General features: G+C 37.8%; 1 protein-coding gene across 2 annotated transcripts in view; it reads right to left on the reverse strand.

The window, feature by feature from the left end:
* The window catches only part of PRKG2 (protein kinase cGMP-dependent 2), a 111,234-nt gene that overhangs the window by 69,050 nt on the left and 28,857 nt on the right, over window positions 1–13,327 (reverse strand). For both annotated transcript variants that reach the window (XM_068975224.1, XM_068975223.1), the window contains exons 3-5: window positions 9,230–9,343; window positions 7,700–7,805; window positions 3,574–3,637 (exon numbers count right to left, since the gene is read on the reverse strand). In XM_068975224.1, coding sequence (XP_068831325.1) covers window positions 3,574–3,637; window positions 7,700–7,805; window positions 9,230–9,343 — 284 coding nt within the window. The remainder of the gene's footprint in view (window positions 1–3,573; window positions 3,638–7,699; window positions 7,806–9,229; window positions 9,344–13,327) is intronic.

Here is a 13,327-nt window from a genome sequence, read left to right on the forward strand (position 1 = left end):
CAGGTGAACCGTGTCAACCATGAAGGCATAATTTAGTATCTGATGCCTTATCAGAGCCTACAAAGTGAAAACCAACAGAAATTCCTCCATTTGGGTGAACCCATAGTATGGAATTTTGTAACTGAAACTCTGAGAAAGCCCTTAGAGATGTGGCCTACCACGCCTTTGTTTGACAGATGAGGAGACCTTGATCCCCACCACAACTGACGTATGCAGTGGACAGATACTTAACCTCCAGACTTTGGACTAGTTAACTTTCTCACCGAGCAGCCCATAAACTGGCAAAATCCACAATTATCTCAACTTTCTTATGGTTCTGGGTGTAATCATTAAATTGAGAAAAAACCCACTGGCTGATGCAAGTGTTAGCAGGAAATACAAGAAAGGAAGATCAGACTTTCCAAAACTGATAAAAAATGGAAATCTTGTGAATGAAGAGGCAGACTGTGGCAAACCCAAAATACATGCATTCTTTTCATAATGTTAAACTTTAATAAGCCTAAAAATTGTATGGCTAAAGTGTGGATATCTGAGTCCTTACCCCAGCGTTTCTGATTCAGTAAGTGTTTTTTTTTTTTTTTTTTTTTTTTTATTTATTTATTTTTTTTTAAATTTTAAAATCTTTAATTCTTACATGTGTTCCCAAACATGAAACCCCCTCCCACCTCCCTCCCCATAACATCTCTGTGGGTGATCCCCAGCTTGATTCAGTAAGTGTTGAGGCAGTATGTGGGAACCTGCCTTTTTTTATTGGAGGATAATTGCTTTACAATGTTGAGTTAGTTGCTGCTGTACAAGAGCGTGAATCAGCTACATGTGTACATATATTCTCTCCCTCTTGAGCCTCCCTCTCACCTCCTTCTTCCCAATCCCACACCTCTGGATCATCACAGAGCACCAAGTTGAGGTCTCTTTGTAATACAGCAGGTTCCCACTAGCTATGTATTTTATACATGGTAGTGTATATTTCAATGCTCCTCTCTCAATTTGTCCCACCCTCTCCTTCCTCTGTCGTGTCCACGAGTCTATTCTGTCTTTCTGTGTCCCCATTCCTGCTCTGCAAATAGGTTCATCAGTAACATATTTCTAGAGGGAATCTGCCTTTGAAGCAGCACCACTGATGATCTGATTAAGGACAAGGACATTCCCGCTACCCCCACCCAACTCTTACTACACCTCATGTCATGAAAGAGGCATGTCAGAGTCACAGTGCCAGGGCCACCGGGTCAAATTACCAAACCTTCATAACAAAAAGTTAGGTGACTTTTCCATCCACCGCACACTCAAACCCCACACTTCCTGGATCGATTGCCACCAGGGGAAACAGAAACTGTTCCCTCTCCTGGCTTTTATACTACACAACTGCCAAGCGCAGAAGTCACATTGTTATTTTCATCATCACTAACAGTTACATTGCACTCAGAATCTGTGACACGTTTTAGGATGCACATCAGTTAACTCTTAAAACACACCAGTGAATATGTCGCTACTCTTTCCACCCTCCTTTTCTCATTAGAACACGAGAAGAGGTTTAAAGGCGATGTCTGCCTCTGGAACTGAATGCTCTGGATGATTCATGCTAAAACAAGAAATGCTTTTGGAATACCGCATATTCAGCCCATTTGGTCCAGGAGTTCAACAGACAAAGTCTTAACAAACTCATCAGATCTACTGGTTCGTGATGGGAAATTCCGACGCTCCCCCTGCACCCTCTGCACAAAAACTTGAAACCATCCAAATCAACTCCTAAATAGCACACCAGATTCAGCCTGCTTTTCTCAAAGATTATGGAGCCAGTTTGCAGGACAGCTGGACCTGGAGTTCAGCGGGGGCTCTGTCATAATTCCAATGCATTAGTGATTGGCTGCTGTCAGGACCCTGCTGATGGGTTATTAGTCCAAGCTATGCTGGTAAATTATGTACTTTTCTTAGCACTAAATAGATCCCATGACTCCCTTGTTAATCACTTTCGAATTTGAGAATTTTCACACATTACAGAGACACATTTGTTTGCCAGGTATGAATAAAGAGCCCTTTATAAACTGTGCTGCTGTCTGCAAAGGCAAATATATAATAAAGCCTTTCTAGGGTGTTTTAAATGATGAGACTTTCAAACTCGAACTGTGTGTTAATTAACACTAGGTTGGAGCCCCGCCTCCCCCGCCCCCTATATATTCTGCAGCTATTGCCTGTGGCTGCTATAAATATGTCTAATTTACCATTTATTTTTAATGACACTAAATTTTAATATTTGCTGTCAGCATGGAATTCCCCTCTGGTGAATCTACTCTATTAGTATTATATTAAAAACAGATTTCCTCGGTTCACAAAAAAATACATGGCCTCTCCAGCTTTTAAAAAAAACACTCAGAAATTAGGATGAATTATTAATTTGTAACATCTGTGATTGGGTTATGTTACACTGAGAAAATCCCATGAGAGGCAGGCAAGCAGTCCTCTTGAAAATGACTTCATATCTGAGCGCTCTGGGGACACGAGGTCAGGCACTGTGTCACCATGGCCTGTCCTTGATAAATGGCTGGATGGGTTCCATGAATTGTAAATGGAAACATGACTGGTGTCACTTACACTTAAGGATGAAATGGTTGGTGTTCCCGTCTCAACAGATATTAGTTTACGTTGTATATTGTGATTGACAAAGGCATGAATCTGTCAACAATCAGTCTGGAGGGGTGTTTTTTTTTTTTTTTTCTGTCTCCCACTGAGAACAGCTTTATAAAAGCTTAAAGTGGACATGTGATTCCTTTCCTATTCCATACTACCTTTAAATTCCCTAAAAGCGATTTGGGTTTCAATGAAATTAACTCCCCCACCCACCAAAAAAAAGTTAGAAGCTATTTACTTTGAATATTAATCTCTGAAGAGGTTTTCATATAATGCATATTATTAGAATCCAAGGTACATGTCAGAAAAGCATTATTCACAAAAAGACTTGACTAGGCTTGGACTAGAACCAACCATCTGTGTGATCCCTAATATGAGTTTTTGAACACGTTCCAATATGCCTCTTTTCCCTAGATGTTAAAATAAGTAAAGTGCTTCTTAAGTGCAGGGTTTGACTGGTTTTTTTCCCAAATGTCTTTTCATAGCCTAGAGTTTTCAAGTATGGAGTATTTCATAGCTTGATTCAGAAGCTTGTCAGGAAAGTTCCAATAATATCCTTTCTCTACTCCATTACCTACTTATGCATCGCTGACTCCTTCATACTAGGAATACTCTGTAAAGGATGTGATGTTAATTGGTGAAAATGAAATGCCTCTTGAGTAAGGCAGATTAGTTTTATAAAATATACTAAAAAAGATTAAAATATGTAAATCTTTACACATGCAAATCCAATTTTCTTTTATATATTTCAGAAAAGTCCCTGAATCCCAATCCAGGCCCTTAATTCAGTGTGAGTTAGCCCAAAGTTTTTCTACTGTGAAAATGTTTCCTGGTTTCTGTAGATTAGTGATCACCATCTTTTCCTTTTTATTCATTTACAAGGCTAATAATGACGAGATTATACAATCTTTTAATGAAATATATTTTTTTTACTTTAAAATTTCTTACCACTTCCAAGCAGTCAATGATCTTGGTTAGTTTATCTTCAGGTAAATTCTTCAGCAAGGATACACTTCAAAATTAAAAAGAAACCTTTATTTAATTATCTTCCTGAATTAAACTACAAATACACACCTCTATATAAATTTATACACGCATTTAAACAAATATTTTAATTTTTCCAAAGTAAATCTCCATATATATCATACATAAATAACTGAATTTCAAAAACAGATTTCAAATACACTGAAATTATATGATCACATAAAACAGCAGACATTTATCCTAGGCAAATAAATAAAAATTGTAAGATGCCATGAAAGGAAAATGACCAAATTTTGTTTGGAGAAAAAAAAAAATGTTTACATTTATTGTTGGCTTTCAAAATGAATCACATCCAGAAATGTGTTCCACATCTCAATATCTCTTTTATTAGCATGAATGAGGCCACTTCCAGAGGAGGATCAGATTTTCATCTAAATCCTGTAATTAAGTTAAGACTGAATCCAGGGGGAACATAGGAATTAGCATGGAAATGATCTTTGATTATTAGTCATATTGTACAATCTTTTAAAATTAATGGTAGCCAGAGGCATGTAATAAGAACATTTTTACAGATAATAATAATAAACAGAGAAGGAAAAGAACATTGAAAATATTTGAAAAAACAAAAACAAAAATTCTACTCACTATTATTAACTAATCAATATGCTTGAATTGTACTTTAAAAGAAATTTCTACTTTACCCATTTTCACTCAGGACTGTTGATAGAATTTCTGTAAAGTAAATACTTTTTTCTTACCATCTAAAATTTGACACCGCTAAGGAAAAAAAATGATGCTGCTCCATAAATACATGATTGGGTCTGATTTTCAAAAAGAGAGCTCTAAACTGATTCTTGCACAGTGCTTCAGGAGGCATGTAGCCAGGAGCTGTGTCTAAGAACTTCTGCATCTGAATCATTTGTAATTGCGAAACACTGGAACACCACCAATGGCAGAGCAGTAAATGCACTGTGGTTGAGTCAGATGACAGAGCTCTATAATAGAATAAATGCCTGCACTAACCAAGTATATGAACCTTAATAAAAGGAACTGAGTAAAAAAATTGACTTGCAAAAATAATGCCAATTTTGTAAAATTCAAAACTAGGCTAAACCAAGCTACGGGCAAAATAATAAAGAAGGCTTCCCTGGTGGCTCAGAGGTTAAAGTGTCTGCCCGCAGTGTGGGAGACTCAGGTTCAATCCCTGGGTTGGGAAGATCCCCTGGAGAAGAAAATGACAACCCACTCCAGTATTCTTGCCTGGAGAATCCCATGGAGAGAGGAGCCTGGTAGATCACAGTCCATGGGGTCACAAAGAGTTGAACACAACTGAGCGACTTCACTTTCACCAAATAGATGAACCTTAACAGAAGGTATTGAGTAAAAAAATTGACTTGCAAAAATAATACCAATTTTGTAAAATTCAAAAGTAGGCTAAACCAAGCTAGAGGCAAAATAATAAGAAATACCAAGGTTATGATTACCAAACTTCAGAATATAGACTAATCCAAGGAGAGGAGATACTCCAAGGAAGGCTAGAAAATGACCATACATAGGAGAGCATATGAGAACCCCAACAGCACTGCTAACTTTCTGCTTATATTGGGCAGTAGCTTGATGGCACTCATTCTGTTATTATATCTTATAACTTACATATGTACTGTGCATCATTTGATATATGTCAAATATTTCATAATATGCTCAGTCACTCAGTAGGGTCTCTTTGCAATCTATGGACTGTAGCTCGCCAGGCTCCTTTAGTCCATAGGATTTTTCAGGCAAGATTACTGGAGTGGGTTGCCATTTCCTTCTCCAGGCAATCTTCCCAACCCAGGGATCAAACCCACATCTCCTATACTGCAGGTGGATTCTTCACCACTGAGCCATCGGGAAAGAAGATGTAAATGAAAAAAGAGCTTGTTGTATATTATGAAGCAAACACAAATGTATTTCTCTAATATGTCTTCTTACACATGGAAAGGTAAAAGGGTTAACCAGAACCTTTTTTCCTGTATAGTGGTATTTACTGCAAGGGAATAATTTTTGTTCCTTTGGTTTAATTGATTAACACATGCCAATCATAAAAGTTCTAATTCTGGTCCAAACTGGGATCTACTACTGTTAGTGAAAAATATGTCCTATAGCTTATCACCCTTGGGGGTTGGTAAGGAAATTAATATGAGAAAAAATCTTTAATCTGTCTCCCATCTATGAAGGCATAGATTAGGTTTATCTTGTTCACCACTGAATTCACAATGTTTAGGCCTGGAATACATATTGGTTGAAAAAAATGTATGAATGAGATAACAAAAAGAAGAAAGGAAAGTAAAAAGGAAGGAAGGAATGTGCCCTAGTAAATTCTCTTGAGTTCCTTCCATTGAGGCAGAACACAGTAGATTTCAAGGGAATGAACCACTAACGACGCCTAGCGGCTCAGGTTTTATCTCAGACACGATGCAACCCATGCTAAGTCACGTCAGTTGTGTCCGACTCTGTGCGACCCCATAGACGGCAGCCCACCAGGCTCCCCGTCCCTGGGATTCTCCAGGCAAGAACACTGGAGTGGGTTGCCATTTCCTTCTCCAGTGCAGGAAAGTGAAAAGTGAAAGTGAAGTTGCTCAGTCGTGTAAGACTCTTCGCAACTCCATGGACTGTAGCCTATCAGGCTCCTCCATCCATGGGATTTCCCAGGCAAGAGTATTGGAGTGGGTTGATACAACCCATAGACACTGGTTTATTCATGTATCCCCGATTGGTCCTTGCATTAATTTTAAATACAGATCTGTGTTGCTCAGTTGCTGGATTTTGAGATAACCTGTGGCTCAGACAGTAAAGAATCTGCCTGCAATACAAGAGACCCAGGTTCAATCCCTGGGTAGCAAAGATCCCCTGGAGAAGGGAATGGCAACTGACTCCAGTATTCTTGCTTGGAGAATTCCATGGACAGCAGAGCCTGGTGGGCTACAGTCCATGGAGTGGCAGAGAGTCGGACACAACTGAGCAACTAACACAAATACTCAGGTAGACACCACAACCTGATGGATAAGGCGTTGATTAGCATATAGGTAAGGCACCTGCTTGTCATTACTGCAGCTCTCTGCCAGGAGTCATTATTGCGTCTGGGAAAGAACATCAAAGAGAGTCCATATGAAAAACCTCAATGCCTGCAATGTTCTACTGATTAACAATGCCTCCGTTCAGTATTTACTGAGTCTTCACTTTGGGCTAGGCACTGCACATTCCTAAAATCATTGACTCTGCAGGATAGTTATGCAAGATAAACTTAATTATACTTAAAAAGAACTCAGAATTTATTTTTGGAAACTGCAGGATATTTTATTGTTATTATCACTTATCATAGGTTACATATCGTTACACTACACATTGCAGCTTCAGAGACTGTCAAATCTCCCCCAAAACACACAGAAAGATTTTAAATAAGAAACTTATACTTTCCAAGAAATGTTTTTAATGTGTTAGCTTTTTCTAGCTAAATAGGTACTTGTTTCTCTATAATTTAATGCATCCAAGTAGTTGGGGGTTCAGAACAGTTTACAAAATGCATGTTTCAAGGCTCCATGTCATGATGGAAAGCATAATATTTTTGGCAAGTTAATTTGCTACAAAAAAAATAGTAATTTGGAAGATAGTGTGGCTATGCCAATGAGAAAATGTCTCAGGTAAAGCAAATAAGGACAGTAAAATAATTTAATATTATTTTAAGCAAAGCATTATTACCTTTTGTTACCAACTTTCAAATTATAGGATATCTTTAAAAGTCAACTGAGCAACCCAAATGAATATTTTAGGATTTTTTTGGACATTACTCTATACTATGTGAAATGATTCCATCAACACAAGGGTAAAATTAGCAAGAGAAATAAATCAGTGGAAAGGCTAATGGGAATGAAACAAATTTTCATATATAGTGGCATTTACTGCAAGAAAATACTTGTGTTCCTTTGGCTTAATCTTGTGGAAAATGCTTAAATAAGAAAAGCTATAGTAAAATAATTACTCTGATAAAACCAACATACCCACAGTGTGGCTAGACCACCTTCTCTTTCTGCCATCAATGCGTTGCTCTTACCTTCTGAGGAAGTTTCTGTACTGTTCATCTCTAGCTTGAGCTGTCCTTCTCATTATATTCTGGAATACCTCTCGATCTAGTGCCCATGTTTTAACATTGGTAATAGCTTTAGAAAAATCAAGAAAATAATAAAACCCTGTTGAGCTCTTACATTAAGAAAACATTCCAAAATGTTAATCAATAACTTTTTCATGTACTGTCATAAAATTATCTTTCTTGGAAAAGGCATTATTTAAACATGCAAAATGGAAGGAAGTAGTGATGTAAAGAGTAGGTAATTTTATAAAATCATTTTTGGCTTTGAAATGAACCATGATTTGGAAGTGAGCAGCAAAAGATTTCCATTCTAATTATGTTTTGCTTAGGATGATATTAAAATTAGTTTGCAATTCTTAATTACACACTGCATCATCAGGACGTATTTTAGATTTGGGCTGTGATACAAAAGAAAGCCAGCCAGCCTGCATCTATTCCAAAAAGTGAAGACTTCACAAGCAGATAATTGAAAGTTAAAGGTCTCTGCTTGTGAGTCTGTTTTTATGTCTTTTTATGTTGTTTAGACACCGTTGCTAACGAGAGCCAATATATTTTAAGAATCTCTATGGTTACTTTTACATAAAATATATAAAATCACTTTCAAAGAGATTATGCAAGACAGTTTTTGAGACAGCCTTTTCATAGGAAAGACATTAAAAGCAAGAATATATTCTAAAAAGGAAGAGAAGCAAAAGTAGTCACTCCAAAAGATCTATATGAAATAATGATAGTGAGATTTTTTTTTTTTATAGCAGTGTTGAGAGCCTACAGAATAAACCAAAATCAAAATCTCTGGTTTACTAAACTTCAGAGTGAATTAGAATTAGTTTGACATTCTTGTTAAAAATAAAGATCCCTGGGTCCCACTGCCAGAGATTGTTTGGAGTGGAGCCTTAGAATCTGCATTTTTATCAAATACTGCAACAGTGCTCACACAGATAACCTAACAAACACCGAGAAACACTAGATCTAAGTTAATTCAGAAGAAAACATGATATGACCATGAATAAAGTGAATAAAAACAAGAACCCTAAGGAGAAGCAATTGAACTAATCTCAAAAATCACTCAGGAAAACTCTCACTAATTAATTCATGTCCTTTTTGATATTTACACATTTTATTGGTATAATTACTTTTTCTGATTTATAATATGGTCATCACCTCATGGAGAATAGAAAGCAAACATTCTGGATGAGCCAAAGACAAATATCTACACAGTAAAAAGTTGACATTGGCAACTAAAGCAAATACTAGAATCAATTATGTTTAAAGCCATATTCATATTTTAAATACAGGTATCCAACGGAAAGGTTTCTTTAAGCTTGAATCATTGAGACAAGTGCTTCAATATAAATCCTTTTACGAGCATTGCCTTTCTATTAATAAGAGCATAAGGGCACAGCAGAAGACAAAAAGACTCAGCATACAACAGTGACTTAGATTGTCTTTAGCATTGTGTAGCAACTGAAAACTAGAGATTTCTTCTTCTGTTACCTTTCACAGAGGCAGTTCTTGTACAGTTGTATAAAATAGCTAGCTCCCCAAACGTGGTCCACATAGGGATGGATGACAGCAATTTCTCCCCTTGGAACACCTCTAGTCGACCCTCTATCAAGTAGAACGTAAGAACACACAAATAATCAAAATCCACCGAGATTCCATAAATTAAAATAAAACAAGCAGAAGGTACACAAAGCATCCAGGTAAGATATCTTACGATTCTCATTGTAATAAAGCGGTTAGGAATGCAGACTGAAGCCCACTCTCTATTAGTTGATTAGCATTAAGAGGTACCCACTCTGCATGGGTTCCTTATCAATATCTGAGATAAAATTAATCACATTTACTTCATATGGTGGTGACAAGTAAACAAGTTACTATAAGGAGGATCACAGAACCACAGACGGCACACAAGTGCCACATAAGTGTTAGCTCTTAGGAATTTGCTGGTAGTCCAGTGGTGAGGACTCTGCGCTTCCACTGCAGGGTGCATGGGTTTGATCCCTGGCTGGGGAACTAAGATGCTGCAAACTGTGCAGAGCAGCCACAATATATATATATTGTCAGTGTTATTATCGTTACAAAGCTCTTTCCCTGAAGCAGCAGATGGCAAGTGTTTCATTTAAATTCATTCTACGCCCCAAAAAATGCAGCACATGAAACTACTTCTTTTGTACAAGAAACACAACAATCACTTCATGTCCTGAAAACACAACAAAGGTGTTTACACTGGTGGAAAGACTAACTTGTCACGACTGAGAAGTGTTCTGGCCCTGGAGTCAGCCTGCCTGGCTCTGACTAGTCACTGGCTGTGTGACCTTGGGTAAGTTACCTCATCATGCCTTGTTCATTGTTTAAGCCCTCATTCATTGAAGTGAATTAATAAACGAAGTCCCTAAGAAGAGTGCTTGAGAAAAATAATAGCAAGAGAATTAAAAGACAAGCCACAGACTGAGAGAAAATATCTTTTTTGCAAAAGATACATCTGATAAAGAACTGTTTTACAAAATACATTAATGCAAAGAACTTTTAAAGTTCTTCAATATGAAAACAGCCCAGTTTAAACATAGGCCAAAGACTTTAACAAACACTCACCAAAGAAGACATACAGATGGAAAATAAGCTTATGAAAAGATGCTCCATATCACATTTACAGGGAAAAACAAATTAAAACAACGAGATATCACTCTACCCCTAATAGAATGACCAAAATTGAGAACACTGACACCACCACGTGTTGGAAAGGACGTGGAGCAATGGGAACTATCATACGCTGCTGGTGGGAATGCTAAATGGTACACCCAATTTGGAACAGTTTGGTGGTTTCTTACAAAATTAAACACACGTTCACCGTACAATCCAGCAACTGTGCGCCGTAGTATTTATTCAAAGGAGCTGAAAACTTAGGTCTACACAAAAACCTACACACAGATGTTTACAACAGCTTTATTCATAATGGTCAAAACCTGGAAATAACCAAGATGTCCTTCAGTAGGTAAATGGATAAATAAACTGTGGTGTGTGTATGTGAGTGTGTGTGTGTTAGTCACTCAATCGTGTCCAACTCTTTGGGACGCCATGGACTGTAGCCCACCAGGTGGGACTCCATGGACTGTATGGACTGTAGAAATGGACTGTAGCCTGCCGGGCCCCAGGCTCCTCTGTTCATGGAATTCTCCAGGCAAGAATACTGGAGTGGGTTGCCATTTTCCTCTCCAAGGGATCTACCCGACTCAGGGATTGAACCCAGGTCTCCTGAATTGTGGGCGGATTCTTCACCATCTGAACCACCAGGGAAGCCCAAAACTGTGATACATCCAGACAATGAAATACTATTCAGCACTAAAAAGAAATGAGATACTAATCCATGGAAAGACAAGCAGGAACATTGAACATATATTACTAAGTGAAAGAAGTCAATCTGTAAAGGCTAAATAATGCATGATCCCAACTATATAACATTTGAGAAAAGGGAAAATGATGGAGAAAACTAAAAGATTAGTGGTTGCCAATAGTTAGGGGGAAGATGAATAGGCAGAGCACAGAGGATTTTCAGGACAGTGAAAATATTCTGCATGATATTATAATGATGGCTATATATCATTATACATTTATCTCATGGGATTTCTTTGGAAGGAATGATGCTAAAGCTGAAACTCCAGTACTTTGGCCACCTCATGAGAAGAGTTGACTCATTGGAAAAAACTCTGATGCTGGGAGGGATTGGGGGCAGGAGGAGAAGGGGACAACTGAGGATGAGATGGCTGGATGGCATCACAGACTCGATGGATGTGAGTCTGAGTGAACTCCAGGAGATGGTGATGAACAGGGAGGCCTGGCGTGCTGCGATTCATGGGGTCACAAAGAGTCAGACACAACTGAGCGACTGAACTGAACTGATAGACTGCACAACACCAAGGATGGACTTCGAATGATTATAATGTGTCAAAGTAAGTTCATCTTTGGTTATTAAAAAAAAACATCTTTCTAGTGAGTGATGTTAATAACAGGAGAGGCTATGGATATGGGTAGAGGGTATATGGGAAATCTCTGTTCTTTCCTATCAATTATTCTGTAACCTAAAACTGTTCTAAAATTAAAGACATAAAAAGAAAGAGCACTTGACAACAATCTTTAGCTAAGCAGAGGTTGGCGGCGAAGGAGAGGTAACTTCCTCACAATTCTTCTGCCTGGGTAATTCTCTCCTTTCCCTTCAAACAAATGCAAATAAAATCATAGTTAATCAAGTGTTAGTCGCTGGGTCCTGTCCAGCTCTTTGTGACACCATGGACTGTATCCCACCAGGCTCCTCTGTCCATGGAATTCTCCAGGCAAGAATACTAGAATGGGTAGTCATTCCCTTCTCCAGCAGATCTTCCTGACCTAGGAATTGAACCCTGGTGTCCTGCATTGCAAGCAGATTCTTTACTGTCTGAGCCACCAGGAAAGCTGATTAGCTAATTAAAACCGTATGTAATAAGACCTATATTCTTAGAGGAAGAAAATGGAGGGGTTATTTCTCTTTTCCTTGAAGAATTGGTCTTTCCTTCTCCTAATTCACAGCTAAGTACAACCCCTCTGAGTCAGCTCTGTCTACCCAGTCATTCAACGCACCTGATCTGAATACCTATGTTGTGCGTTAGTATACTGTATTGGTGTTTTTCTTTCTGGGAATCAGTTCTGATGAGGTGGATGAAACTGGAGCCTATTATATAGAAATCATGTCTTATTCACATATGTCTCCCTCAGAACTCCCAAAGCCCAAATATGGGCTTTGATCATATTTGACCATAAATAAAAATTTATAAATTTGAAAAAACATTGTTTAGATGGCCAGGAAGCAACAGCACATTCCAGGTTAGCAGTCCATCTGGGCAAGCTAGTCAACTTTTTTCCCTAAAACTCAAAAAGTTGAGGCAATTCAGAATTTGACAGAGCATTCAATAACGACAAGTCCTGATCAGATCATTTCTTGCTTCTGTATCCAAAAAAAAAAAAAAAAAACATTGTTGAATTCCACTACAAGATTTGATATGCATTTGACATGCATCTGAGAAATAAATTCTTTTCCTTCTAACTATTATGATCTACCTAGCATGGAAGCATGTTCAAGTGATTGGGTATGGAGGAATTCCTTTAAATGGTTCTAAATACACCAGCCTTAATCTTAAGGCATTTCATTTGACTTATCTATTGTGTGCGCCACATAGGAAGTCCAGCTGTTGGTTAAATGCAACTAAATGATCTTTTGAAATCATTGGTGTATAACCAAACTATTTAACAGAGCCACAAAAATAACTGTTTTCTTTTTCATGGTACAACAGTGTAAAAAGCCAGCACAAGCAGTGGTATTCTGAATATTCTAAAACACCTTTCTGAAGTGTCACTGTGATTAATAAGCATTAACTTTCAAATCAGATTGTTAAATTTGCATTCTGTCTCTACCACTAATGAGCTGTGTGGCCTTGGGTAAGTTACTTAACCTTTCTGTGACATAGTCCACATTAGTAATATGAAGATATTAGCACTTGCCTAACAGAATTAGTGAGCTGAAATGAGATCTCTCTATTAAATACTCAGTAGGATGCTGGA

The sequence above is a fragment of the Capricornis sumatraensis genome, chromosome 7 (assembly GCF_032405125.1).
Source record: "Capricornis sumatraensis isolate serow.1 chromosome 7, serow.2, whole genome shotgun sequence".
Lineage (NCBI taxonomy): Eukaryota > Metazoa > Chordata > Mammalia > Artiodactyla > Bovidae > Capricornis > Capricornis sumatraensis.